The 13,841-nt window shown below is 39.8% G+C and overlaps 1 protein-coding gene across 4 annotated transcripts in view; it reads left to right on the top strand.

The window, feature by feature from the left end:
• LOC122994872 (protein turtle homolog B-like) overlaps positions 1–13,841 on the top strand; it is a 162,578-nt gene that overhangs the window by 133,044 nt on the left and 15,693 nt on the right. For all 4 annotated transcript variants that reach the window (XM_044369636.1, XM_044369635.1, XM_044369633.1 and 1 more), the window contains exons 16-18: positions 433–597; positions 1,270–1,315; positions 12,012–13,649. In XM_044369636.1, coding sequence (XP_044225571.1) covers positions 433–597; positions 1,270–1,315; positions 12,012–13,649 — 1,849 coding nt within the window. The remainder of the gene's footprint in view (positions 1–432; positions 598–1,269; positions 1,316–12,011; positions 13,650–13,841) is intronic.

Genomic DNA, 13,841 nt, shown 5'->3' with positions numbered 1-13,841 from the left:
AATCTGATTCAGTTCTCAAACTCATATCATTGAAAAGCCTCCTAATCAGAGCACAGTGTGTTCCTGCCGGGAACTGTGTGCTCTTCTCAGTGTACTCACATCTGTTGTAATCTCCTGGTAAATATCAGCCTCTATTTCAGAGCCAGAAGATGACTGTTGACATTAGTGTTAATCTTGAGGAGTCCCATACCAGAAGTCTATTGAACAAACACAAGTTTTACATCTGTTTCTTGACTCTGTTTGCTATATTTAACAAATGCTTCATCTTGCTGTCTGCATTAATTCATCATTCCCTCCATCTCTCCCAACCCGCCCTACTGCAAAACCTTCTTTTCTCACATCCTTCTCTCCCCATCACCACATCATCATCATCTTGCCGTTGTACTCGTGACTTCCTTCACGTTCCTGACTCTTCCCTCCTCGCCCCCGCAGACGTCTTCCCTCCTCCGGAGATGGTGGAGGAAGCCGGACTGGCGCGGCCGGTGGTGGCTGGCATTGTGGCCACCATCTGTTTCCTGGCAGCGGCCGTGCTGTTCAGCACGATGGCTGCCTGCTTTGTCAACAAGCAGCGTCGGCGGAAGCTGAAGAGGAAAAAAGGTGAGAGGAAAGCCCCGATCATTAATAGCTACTGTTTCTCCATAATCACTAAGGCAACTTTTAGAGAACTCCTGAATATCACAAAGAGAAGAAGATCCTGTCATGGTGTAGTATTATGAGCTTCAGGCATTTCATGGTGTCCTAACATTAGCTCTGTGTTTTTACCATTTCATTAGTACTAATAAATTCATAGAAAATGTAACCACTGTATGACACATTTACCACACGTGTTATCTAACTTGTACTTGTAGCTGATTCATGTGCTTAAACTGCAACCTCATGCTGCTTTATCTCAGTCATATCCTTTCCAAACAGGAAAGTGTGACTGTTTGACTTAAAAATATGAGCTTAAAAAGTGTGTAAATGACACTTCAGAGAGCAGCCGGGGCTAGAGTCATTATATTTGATGTTTTCTGTTTTAGAATCCTGCTCCAGGATCAGCAGCAGCAATACCAATCAGTTCTTTGAGGACTTTTATAAACTTATATGTAAATGTCTTGGGTCAGTTATTTATTTATTGTAAAAATGTATCACTGAATTCTGTTGACTCTTATCTTTTGTTCAAAGTTCAAAAATAAGACAGACAGATACCCCAGCTGTGATTATCATACACAAATAAAACTCATCTTTAATGGCAGTGTTGCTCTTTTCTGTCTTCCTCTTGTCTTCCAGATCCCCCTCTTTCCATAACCCACCTCAGAAAAAGCATGGAAACTCCGTAAGTTACCCCTACGTGACACACAACTGCTTCACTGCACAGTACTCTACAGAAGACTCATTATCAATCATCACAACAGTAATGATTTGTTTGCTTACTGCTTAGCTATCAGACCATCACAAATAAACACAGTGCTCTGTCATCCAAATAGAATTTGGAATCAGCAAAGCAAATAGTGAGATGTATAAATGACATTTGTAACACAGTACAGATAGTGCAGAATCTGAGCAGTAACATTATTCACATTACTCATGAACAACACATTAACAAGCAACATAGAGTGACGTGTATCATACAAATATTAACACGTATATATGTTCAGTGTTTCAGGGGTTCAACAGAAATGAATTTATTCTGTTGATACCTAAATAATTTCATCATTACTGTTGGATGTTTCTTGTGCTTATAGAAGAAAAAAGCTGAACCTCTGAGCTGAAATCCTCTTCAGGTTCATTAAGTGTTCTGTTGCACAACAGTAAGCAGAGTTGTGTCACTTCAAACAAAATATTAACTGGCCTAGTTAGCATTGTAGCCTGTACAGTGAGTCAGGGCAAGGGTTTCAGTTTTTGATGTAAAAAAAAAAATGCACAAACACAATATTACATGCAATACACAACAACAACTATATATTATGGTTGGAAGGCTCAGACAAAACGATGAATGTATGTAACAATGGATGTTGTATTCAAACTGCTGATTCATTCCAATGAAAGCTGCTCAGCCTCAGTTGGAAAGTCAAAGCAAAGATGTTGTTTCCAACCGGATCAGCTGATTGTTGGTCAGGAAGGAGCGGGGCTCTCGTGTGGATTTGTGCCTCCGTGATCCAGCTGACTGATGACATTTGCTTTTCAGGGAAGACTCATCAAAGGGTCCAACAGAAAGCAACCTGTCCACTTTTTATATGACACTCACATCTTGTTGCTGATTTCCTTCGAGATATAGAAGTCGCCATAATATTAGATTCGTTTTCATAATCATTGAACAAAATCTCCCAAGAATCAAACAACAAAAAAATAAATCATATACAGCATATACGCCCTCCTTTAAGATAAAAAAGACAGCTTTGTGCAGCAGAGGACATGACTGAACTCTGATTATCTGTCGCATTTACTGTAGATACTTTCTCTCTGTGAACTCAGCTGTACGGTATGCATGTGTCAAATGTTCCCAGACAATGCTGTGAGCGTAATGACAGCAAGTCTGCAGATGACAAAAGTATTATTTCGTGTCTTTTAATGACTCCCTCCTTGTGTGTCCCTGAAATCGATTAGATCAGCCATCATAAAGGACGGCTCAATTCCCTTAATAGACCTTTTCTCACAGCAGACGTTTTGACATATCATAGCAGGAAAGCACAGGTGAAATTAATAACATTAATTATGGATCTAATAAGCCATGCCAGTGAGCCAACATGCACGCCTAAACAGAAAGCATCCATCATCATGTTTCCCCCTGTGTTAGACAAGTCAAAATAACCACCATGAGGCGGGTGTGTTCTGCTCAGAGGAGGGAGGCCTGAGTGAGAAAAAGTATGGCCATTCTAGGTGGAAATCTTTTCAGAAGCACACAGCTTTTCATTGGATATCTCTGCATACTGGGTTTAAACAGCATCACCACAAAACTGCAGCTTTATCAGACTGCTAGCATGGACTAGTAACACTTTAATTGCATTTTATATGTTTAATTTCTGTTTCTGATTCAACAAACAATTCAAAATGTATTTGATATGTGTGAAAGAAAGAGTCTGGTGATATTCTATATTTTTTTAAAGGTGCAGTGTGAATTTAGTGGCATCTAGCAGAACGGACTTGGCAGAAATGGAATATAATATTCATAATAATGTTTTAATTAGTGTATAATCCCTGTAAAAATAAGAATGGTTGTGTTTTTGTTACCCTAGAATGAGCCCTTTATATAGGGAGCGGGTCCTCTTCCACAGTGCCCACCATCTTTCTACAGTAGCCCAGAATGGACAAACCAAACACTGGCTTTAGAGAAGCCCTTTCACAAGTTTTGCAGCCACCGTAGGTTCTCCTACACACTTGGAATGGGAGGCGAAGGGAGGGTGAGGGGTATTAATTTGGTTGCAGTCTGCAACCTCACCATTAGATGCCACTAAATCCTACACAATGGTCCTCAAATCAAATCAAAACTACTTTATTTCCCACCTTTGTTGCACAAAAGTACAAATTTGTTTTCTTGCATGACAAACATACATCAATATCACATCACACGTCACAAAAACAGTAAAAACATTTTACATTATATTACATGAAACATTGTAATGAAGCAAGGAATACATTGCTAAAAATGTACATGGGATTCAAAACAATATCAGCATATCTGTTAACAACCAATTTAACTGATGAGGAACTGATGATTCAGAGGATTTTGTTATTCATTCATAAAGCCCGATATATTTTATTCTTCTTTACCACAGACCTCTGTTGTTGTCCAAAAACTATTAAACACATCATTGAGTCACAGCGCTGCACTGGGTGACTTGTTCCTTCATCATCATAAACATGCACACTGTAGTTTATTTTGACTCAGAAATACTCACTAAAGCACCAAATGTGGATTAGTCGACCGCTGAAAATAGTTCCCAACAAATGCACAATGTCCTCCTGTTTAAGTAACATTTGTGAAAAACTGCAGTGGTTTTTTGTGACCTATTCTTACAGATTTATGTGTTCAGTGGGAACTATTGTGCTTGAGTCTGAGTGCCACAGACTGGATGCTGACATCAGAACATATTTAGAGATGGACTGAACAAAATGTTGTTTTTGGCTATTTGGGCTATTTTGGATATTTATTTACAGTAAGAAAAATGTAGAATATCACCAGGATGATCTAATTTGAAAATATCTGATTTTGGCGACTACTAGTGGTAGTATCAAAAACCCCCCAAAACAAAACGCTTCATTCAAAACAGCTAATCTAGCCTCTAATTATGTCTAAACTGTTGATTGTACAACTACATGTATAGACTGATATTTCACAATTCCATGGCAACAACAGTTGGCACATGACTGGGAATGACATCTCATTTCAGGAAATGCATGTTTTCTAAATTTCCTCCTTCCTCTTGTCTTATTTTGGAGGGTGCGAGGGGAAAAGAAACAAATGAGACGCACCTAAAAGAATCTGAGTTGCATCAGTCGACTTGTGCTGTGTGTCTGAACAAATATGATGGATTTTGGCTTTATGCTCTTAGGGTCTTAAAGTGCTGTGGTCACATCATTACTCGCTTTTCTTTTCTCTCTCTTGCCTTTACCACCCTCTTGTTGTCTTATAGCTTTTTTTTTCCTGACAGTTTTTCCTCTCAGATCTTCTCTCTGACTCAATATTGCTTCATTCCATTTCTGTCATTTCAACTCACTTAACAGTATCGAGCTATTTTCTCAGCCTTTCTGTTTATCTCCATATTCTCCCCACTGTCTGATCTCCCCACTTCTACAGGAGCCCACTTAGCCTCATTCCCAGCGTTGAGCCCTACTGGGAGGGGCTGGACGTAAGCAGGTACAGGCCCCAACCTTCCAGTCCTCAGTGAGTGTGCCAACCATTGTCCCCTTTTCTTGCACACTGTGTACACCCCTTTGCACTTTGGTTCAGCCCCAGCTCCTCAAACTCCTGACCTGGCTGCATGCTTCTGGCCAAAATGTCCCTACACAGCAACAACAATACTGGTTGTATGCTTTGATTCATGAAAGATGAGGATCTTCATCGTCAGAGGATGTTGGGAAAATTAAGGTTCAGCCCTGGTTATTGGAGAGTTTTTTTTTTTTTTAAGATAAATAATTTATCTTGCCATGTGGCACAGTACAAGATACAAAGGCAGTTGGAAAGGTCACAAAACAGTCTACGAATTTCTCTCATGTTAACTCTTATCCAAGACAGCAGGAGTCTATAATGGGACATGTAGTCTTCGCTTTCTTTTCTTCATCTGCCTCATTATTGATGTCTCAGTAAATGAATCATTATACCATAATAAATGAATAACCATACAGTGAATGGACATTATACTGCATATATTACCTGACAGAATTAAGTCTTGATTATTCAAAGGAATAGTTTGACATTTTTGGAAATTATTCTAGGGATTATTCCAGGGATGTCCTGATCAGGTGTTTGTGGCCTTGATCATGATCCATGTCCTTTAATTTTGGGTTCTGTATCGATATCAGATAGTGAGTCTGATCCAACACTTATACTTACTTACTGATCTAAATGCTACAGCTGCCCAGTGCACACTCAGTGTAGTGTAACCATCCCAATTTAGGTCGTACTGTATGTTCAGTAATAATGAATGAACTGAAAATGAGATAAGATAGAATTAATTCTTCCCGAAATACATTTTTGTGCCAAAGATGCTCAGTATACACAGTAAAAAATAAATGTGTAGTGTTGATTAAATATGTATCTGGCACACTGAAATAACAGGTATCACTACTAAATTTGGCTCACCTTATTTTTCATGAGCTACTTGATCCAAATACTTAGGATCCTGTTTCAAAACTATCAATTTGATCAGTTTAAATTAATAGAACTTAATATCTAAATCTTGAAGGACTTATTGAAAGAGGAATGGAGTCATTCTTGAGATGTGTGGTTATGTCATTATACCCCCCAGTGCTATACTGTATTTATGAACATAATCCTTGTTTCCTGCATTGTGCACTGCACTCTGCTCATGCTTTGTGAATATTTTTGTGGTTTGAGCTGCTCACTCCTTTAAATCACTGCTCCATGTTAGGGCTGTGTGATATGACGATATATATATTGTGTGACGAGAGAAAAATGTCTACTATAATGCTCTATCGTTTATATCGTTATGACGCAAATCACACTCTTTACAATATTTTTCATCATTTAGAGTCTGTCCATCTTTTGCGCGGATTACGTTGATAAATTACTCTTCTTGGCTTTTTACTCGCGAAGCTTTTACGACATTTACAGTAACATAAGGAGTTTAGTTGTTGTCAACTCTCCACCGCTGTCTGTCTCTGCACACACGTGGAGGGCTCAGCCCCGCAGCTGAAGAGCAGCGAGACGGCAACTATAAATGACAGCAAAACACAGTACAGACTGTCTTTATTTGTGTTATTTACCAAATTTATGTGCGCTCTTCTAATTTCAGCTCAGTGTGTGAGAGTCTCTGCTACAGCTGCAGGGTTGAGCGGAGGTGTGTGGGGGTGTGGCCGTGTTTGTGGCTTTATGCCAGCAGGGGAAGACTGAGGAGACAGACCAACTATTTATTCACTGAATTAAAATGTGCTTTATCGTGATAGGTATCGTTATCAGGATATGGAATGACCTATATCGGGATATGAGATTTTGGTCATATCGCCCAGCCCTACTCCATGTCTAAGCGACACTTTTGAATTGACAGATTTCACCACTATTCCTTTCCCACCACAGATGCCAGCACAGTCACATTTTCTTCACTACCTGTTCATCAACTATGTTGACTTACTTGAAAAGTCAAGTGTTTATCTGCATTTAGAACTTGTAACAGTCACTTCAGTGCCAGCTATTGCTCATGACATGTGGACCCTTGTGTACTTTAACTAATTCTATAATGATAGAGTAAATTTTAAGAACCTATATTTTTCTACTATCAAGAGTCATCACTGACTGTTTATTCAGTGGCCATTTAATGAACAATGGCTGTGTTCATAAAATGCCTTAATTTGCTTTTTGTCATGATACGGGTGGTATGAAGAGCATCATGTACTGTGAACTAAGCACATTTTACAGCCTGCACTTTATAGTTTTGGCCACTATACCTTTGGTTGTACTTTACAACACATTACAAGTCCAGTTTTACCCTGGTGTCTAAAATAATAAATGAAATTGATGAGTAAAATGTTATGTAACCAATAGGGATGATGGTCAAATCTATGGAGATAACGTGAATTAATTATTAAAGGTATTGATGATTGTTATGGTATATGAACAGGTTTTTTTTTCGTGGGAAAACACAGAAAAAGCAGCAAGTCAAGTATAGTTGTTGTGATGTATGTGCTTCTGTTACATTATATGTATATTATCACTGTAGTTTACTGTATGACACGCTGCTTGATATTTTAGTATTTTTCTCTGTAGTTTAATAAAGCGGGTGTGATTTTCACAGATACCTCACCTGACACTCTATTTACAACACAGTCATTAAAAGCACAAGCAGATTCCGCTGAGGACTGGCTATATGTTTCATTTTTACCACTAAATAAAGTGATTGTGGCTTCAAAACAAATCATGGTTTGCATTTCCTCCTTCCTGTTAGAAGACATGTTGTAGTAATTAACAAGGATATCTTGCTGAATGAGAACAGAGTTGCATATAATGTACTTTAAAGTGTCAGATACTAATTATATCACTCTGTGTCACTGCCTGAACTTGTAAAATCTTTGAAAGTGATGAGTCTGGGGAGGATGTTTCAGTTATAATATGGATACCACCCAGAATTTTCAAACTCAAGCTACAGAAAAGGCAGTTGTCGGAATTGGGCCATCTTAAGTAGCTTTCATGATTAGAATGACCGTTGAACTGATTTGAACAGATTTGGGCATCACTCTGAGCTTTAATTGGTAATATTCTCACTTTTCTGTAGGTGTCTTGGATCAAAGCCTTTTCAACCCATCTGTTAGTTATACCCATCTGCCATACCAGAACATTGCTTTGCTGTTGATGACAACTACCTCAACCCTTTTGCTACAGTGTTGCTCAAATCAAAGTTTTATTTGATTTAAATATATACTTTTTGGCTATGATGTGATTCAGCAAGCTGTTTCTCCCAAGTTTGACTCCAGAGAGTTTTTCAACCAATTTACATCCTAACCATCCCAACATATCCAACATAATCAAGTAGCACACGTAGCACTAACAGAGGCATTCTCCCTTGTAACTAGCTCTGAATGAGTCTTTTCTTACACAGCCAGATGTTGACATTTTTATTTACTGAAATAAAAAGTAGATGTCCATGTTATTGTATAAAGAAAGGGGAAGCTATCGAACACTGAGAATATTCATTAGATAGTAAGAGTGAAAGTGGTACCAAGACAAGCATGCAGCCATTTTCGGCAATGACCAAATGTTCTGTCAAAGAGCCTTCACGAAAGATATTTTCAGTCTCTGTGTGGGTGCTAACAAATCGGTTTGTTGTTGTCAAGTTTTTTTTACTTCTTTGTTATAGAATTATGCATGAATTGAATATATGGCAGAGATTCACACTGCTCCATTTAGTGTGTGATATCGCCTCCTTGTGTGCACCCTCCTGACTGCTTGACAGAAAAACAGTTGTCTCGTGTCACCAAATCTCTGCATCTACACTCTCATAAACCTCACCTTTCATGCTGAGTATATGTCAAGGTAAAGTTACCAAGTTAGTGGCATAACAGTGAGGCATAGAAGTACATGATGTGTCCTTTGCTGCCCATGTGTCAGTGCTTTGCTCTGCCAGAAGTATGGAAAAGATTGATAAATCAAATCAAAATCCTCTTAACTCCACATTAATTAATTTCATGACCACACAAATACCCTGCTTCTAGAGTTTTTGCCTGTGATGTTAGTGATCACTGTCCTGTCACCTGTGTCAGAGACACCAAAATCCCTAAATCTCAATCTTAAAGTATCACCACAAGCAATTAGAAGCATTTTAATCTTCAGGATTTTTAAAATGATTTGTCCATCTCTGACACTGATAATAACCTTCTCTATTACTGATCCTGCTGTGGCACCGGAAAACTTTTCACAGTCTTTTAATTTTATTGCTGGCAGACATGCCCCTTATAAAAAAAAACAAAAACAGAATTAAAAACAGATACAGTCCTTGGTTCCGGTCATAACTCTCCAGTGCCATCTACTTTAGACAAAGCCTGTTCTAAGGCTAGATTCAGTGGCACTCCTGAGGACTCCTGCACCAGCATGATTAGGAAGGCTAAATCAAATTATTATCAGTCAGCTCTCTGTGCCTGTGATAGTTCCACTAAATTTTGGAATACTATAGCATCTCTTAAGAATTCATCACGGTCACATCTTCCACTACAAATCAAAGAAGTATCTGGTCATAGTTCCAATAGATCATCCATGGTTGAAGCTTTTAATCACAGTTTCCTCTCCTCTGGTCTTTTCTTCAAAAATATGTCTACAGATCCAACTGCAGACAATTACCATATCTGTCTAACAGAGAGAGACCCCAATGCCTCAGCTTCTTCTGACTGCTTTTAGTTTCGAAAGCAGTGCAGATGTTCACAAAGCTCTGCTCAGGTTAAAAACATGCAAAAACACTAGTGTAGATAACCTTGACCCATATTTTCTTCATCTAAGTGCCCCCTTAATCTGTGCACATTTAGCACATGTTTTTAACCAAAACTTTTTAACAGTTATGATACAAGCTTCATGGAAAGTACCTTAGTAGTAGCCTTACACAAAAATGGTGATGTCTCTTATGTTGACAACTGCTGTCCAATATCTAAACTTCCTTTCTTGGCAAATTTCTAGGATCACTGGTTATTTTACAACTATGCGTCTTTATTCACTAAACTTACTACAGCCACAACAGTCTGGTTTTCACCTGGGTCACAGCACAATAACATCTGCAGTTTCAGTCACTGATAACATCGTCTCCTCCCTGGATAAAAAAAACTATTTTGGGCTGCTCTCTTCATTGACCTCTCAAAATCATTTGATATAGTCAATCAAAAATCCTATTCCACAATCTACAGTCTATAGGTCTAGATGAAGCCACATTTAATTGGTTGCTGATGGTACTCAGTCAAGCCCTCTTACCATCAGAAATGGGTGGCCACAGGGGTCTGTCCTTGGTCCATTGCTGTTTACATTATACATAAATAACATAATTCTACCTAATTAATACTTCGGTGTTCTTTTTTTTTTTTTTTTTCAGATGATACAATTTTATATACTCCAGGCTCCACCCCAGCCCAGGCCCTGACTCATCTTCAGTCTGCCTTTGATGCTTTCCAAATTTCACTCCTTAATCACAGATTAGTTTTAAATGCAGAAAAGACCTAGTACATGGTATTTTCCTCCTCCACCAGTGACTCTGACTATCCTACCATTAAAACTTTAAATGGCACCCATATTACTATTGCTGAGTCATACTTAATACTTGGGAATTTGGCTTGACAGCAGACTATCATTCAAGATCCATATTCAACATTTGACTCAAATATTAAAAATCAAACTAGGCTTCTTGTGCAGAACCAAAGAATGTCTGTCTTCCTCCAACCGTAAAACTATTGTGCAGTCAATCTCCATGTCTGTCCTTTACTGTAGAGATATTCTGTATTGTCATGCTGCCCCATCAACACTTCAGCAGTTAAACCCTGTGTATTATAGTACATTATGCTTTATCACAAATGACATCACATCATTCATACTCATCACTGTTCTCTGTATCACACGGTTGGTTGGACTTCCTTACAGGCAAGAAGAAAAAGCCATCTCATGTTATTCATCTATAAAGTTCTACCGTTGAAGCTTCCAAACTACCTCACATTTCTTCTCTCATTTAAATCTAGTACAGTACAGGATCCAGTAACTAATTAACCTTAGATATCCCTCAGGTATGCACTAATGTTGGGAACTGGTTTCAGGTACTATGCACCTTTTAAAAGGAATGAACTGCAAATTGCCCTCAAACTTGAGTCTTACATTCCCCTTGGAGATTTTAAAGCTTTATTATCTTATGTTTTTATGGTTCTTTTAACTGTTATTAATTCCTTGTTTAATATGTAGTTGTGTTGTTTCTGTCTGCTGATTGTGTTCTTGTCTTATGTATGTTTTTTGTTCTCAGGTCTCTCTTGGAAAAGAGATCTTAATCTCAGTGTGACTACCTAATTAAATAAAGATTAAATAAAATAAAAAATAAAAATAAATCAAAGGTTTAGATGGTGTAGCAGCAAAGACACATAAGCTCCTGGCTGTTACACATAGTTTATGCTGGGTCACAATCACAATGTAAAATCAAAGTCATTCTTCTTCATTTCTTATTGGTTATTCCATGTTTATTTTCAAGACATTTGAGATTTGTGGCATTGATGTCTGTTCAGGCAGATGTTGCAAATGAGTCCACTGCAGATAATATATTTATATAGGTTATTTCGGACACGTCTTTATTCTTTATTGTGCTAATTGAAAATTTATAGGTAACACACTTGACAGGATATCTTTGTTCACTCATGGATCACTATATTGTGTTGAAGTAGAATTTTAATAAATGAAGTGCAGCCATCATTTATGTTTTTACATCTGTGTTTTTTTCTGATATGCTACTAATTACATTATAAATTACATAAGAATGTGACAATGTGTCTTAGTCATCATAGTCTTTCATACTGACAATAACACAAATGGATTTGATTATGTGGTCATTGTGGTTATAAAATTGTTTATTGTGTCATTAATTTGCAAATGTGTCTCTAATCTACATTGTTTAAACATAACTGTGATCAAGCATCATTAGGTTAGAAAGTCTTAAACAGTGAAATCCATCGTTCCATCCAAAGAAATGTGTCAAATAAATAAATCATGATCTTGTGTGAAGTGTGTAGTTGGATTTGTCACCAGCACCATCAGAGCAGCTTTGCTGTACTGGATTTTAAAATTCCAATTAAGCAGATACCTGAGATAGAACTGCATTGAATATTCACATCTTTATTCTTCCCCGTAGGTCATCTTCAGGAAAGGTGAGCCCAGAGAGCATTCGTTCAAAGGCATCCCCGTCAGAATCATCTGAAGATAGTCATGACCAGCGTGGGAAGAAACCACCCCCAAGTCCAGGGAAGAAGGAGGAATTGTCTTTATACAAGAAGACCAAAAGAGCAATAACAAGCAAGAAGTACAGCATCTCCAAGCATGAAGCTGAAGCAACAACACCCATTGAACTCATCAGCCGAGGCCCAGATGGACGTTTTGTTATAGATCCCACTGATGCAGAAATGTCTGTTAAGCCACGGCGAATTGAGGGCTTCCCCTTTGTGGAAGAATCAGACCTCTATCCTGAATTCCGACAGTCAGATGAAGAGAATGACGATCCCAGGCCTCTGCCGCCAGTTATGCCCCCCCTTCGGCCTCACCAGTTTTCCCCCATCTCCAGTCAGGAATCCTACCTGCAGCCTCCAGCCTACAGCCCTCGTTTCCAGAGGCCCTTCGAAGGTATGACTATCATGGAGAGCAGTCGGCTCCAGGCCACAGGGCAGATCCGAGGCTCTCTCCACCACAGGGCTTTCTATGGCTATCTAGGCCCCCCTGGGGATCATGATCCCCCACCTCCTTTTTACATGCCTGATACCAGCCCACTCAGCTCTGTCATGTCCTCCCCTCCATACCTTGCTGAAGGTCCTTTTGGTCACCCCATGATTCCTGAAGAAATGGGGGAGGGTGATTTCCCACAATATGCTGTCTCTGGCTTTCCCCTTCCTCTGACACTCACTTCTTCCTCTCGTTCCCCGGAGATTTGGCAGGGACTGGATTTCACCTTTGCAGGTCTGGAGGGGCCCCAATTCATTTTTCCGCCACATCACCCTTTGCATCTCCGCCACGACTCCCCCTATCCTCCCCCACCTCATGTTCTTCCCCTTAGTGCTTTCCAGCCCTCCTCCCTCCCAATGCCTACTTACCCAGCTGTCCTGCCACTGGAGGCCCCAAAGAGCCACTCAAGCAAGTCTCCCAGCAAGGCCAAGCCTCATGGCTCCCCAGCCAAGCATTTAGCTATGCAAGAGGCACATTTAGGGCAGCTAAGACACAGAAGCCACGGTATGGGTGTGCCGGTTTTGCCTTACACCGATCCAATGGCCCATATTGTCCCTAGCACATTCAGTAGCCTGGACACACGATGGTTTGAAACCACCCCTCGTTTCAGTCCCAGACAGGCTCGTAGGATGGATTCTGGCATGCATCAGGTGGTTCTCCAGCCCTCTCGACTCTCACCCCTCACCCAAAGCCCCCTTAGTTCTCATGAGGGCTCCCCAGAGATTGTAGTACGTCCCAGGCCACGTCCCAGCATTATCCAACCTCCCATACCCCCACAGATGTCTGAGATTACCCTCCTCCCTCCTTCCACAGCCAGCTTCTCAAGGAGATCTTCCCCCTCCTCCTCACCTGCCCAAGGCCAGGGTAGCAGGAGAGCAAGTCCCAGCTACCGTTCCCACATGGCCTTTGCCACCTCTGCAACCAGCTACCCAGCTTCCCAGTCCCCATCACCCCCCATGGAAAGCAGCAACATATTTGGGCAGATGCCATCTCAGAGGAGGACTGAGGAGGGGATCCTTCCATCTGAGCCCTCTCCATCCCAGTTGTCAGCTTCAGGGTAGGTGCATTAGGCATGCAGATAGGGATACCATTTGAGTCATCTGCCCCAACCCATAATGCTTTGATGTGTCAATTTGCTCTGACATTTTGGTTACTGAAGTGCTGTCTAATATCCATTAATTTTTAAAATCATCTCTGTGGCAAATTAGTTTATAGTTTTATAGTTTAGTTTGTTTTTTTCATTTGATAA

This window comes from Thunnus albacares, chromosome 13 (genome assembly GCF_914725855.1).
Source record: "Thunnus albacares chromosome 13, fThuAlb1.1, whole genome shotgun sequence".
NCBI classification, from domain to species: Eukaryota; Metazoa; Chordata; class Actinopteri; order Scombriformes; family Scombridae; genus Thunnus; species Thunnus albacares.
Note: the sequence above shows the minus strand (reverse complement) of the source record. Positions and strands in the feature narration are given on the sequence as shown.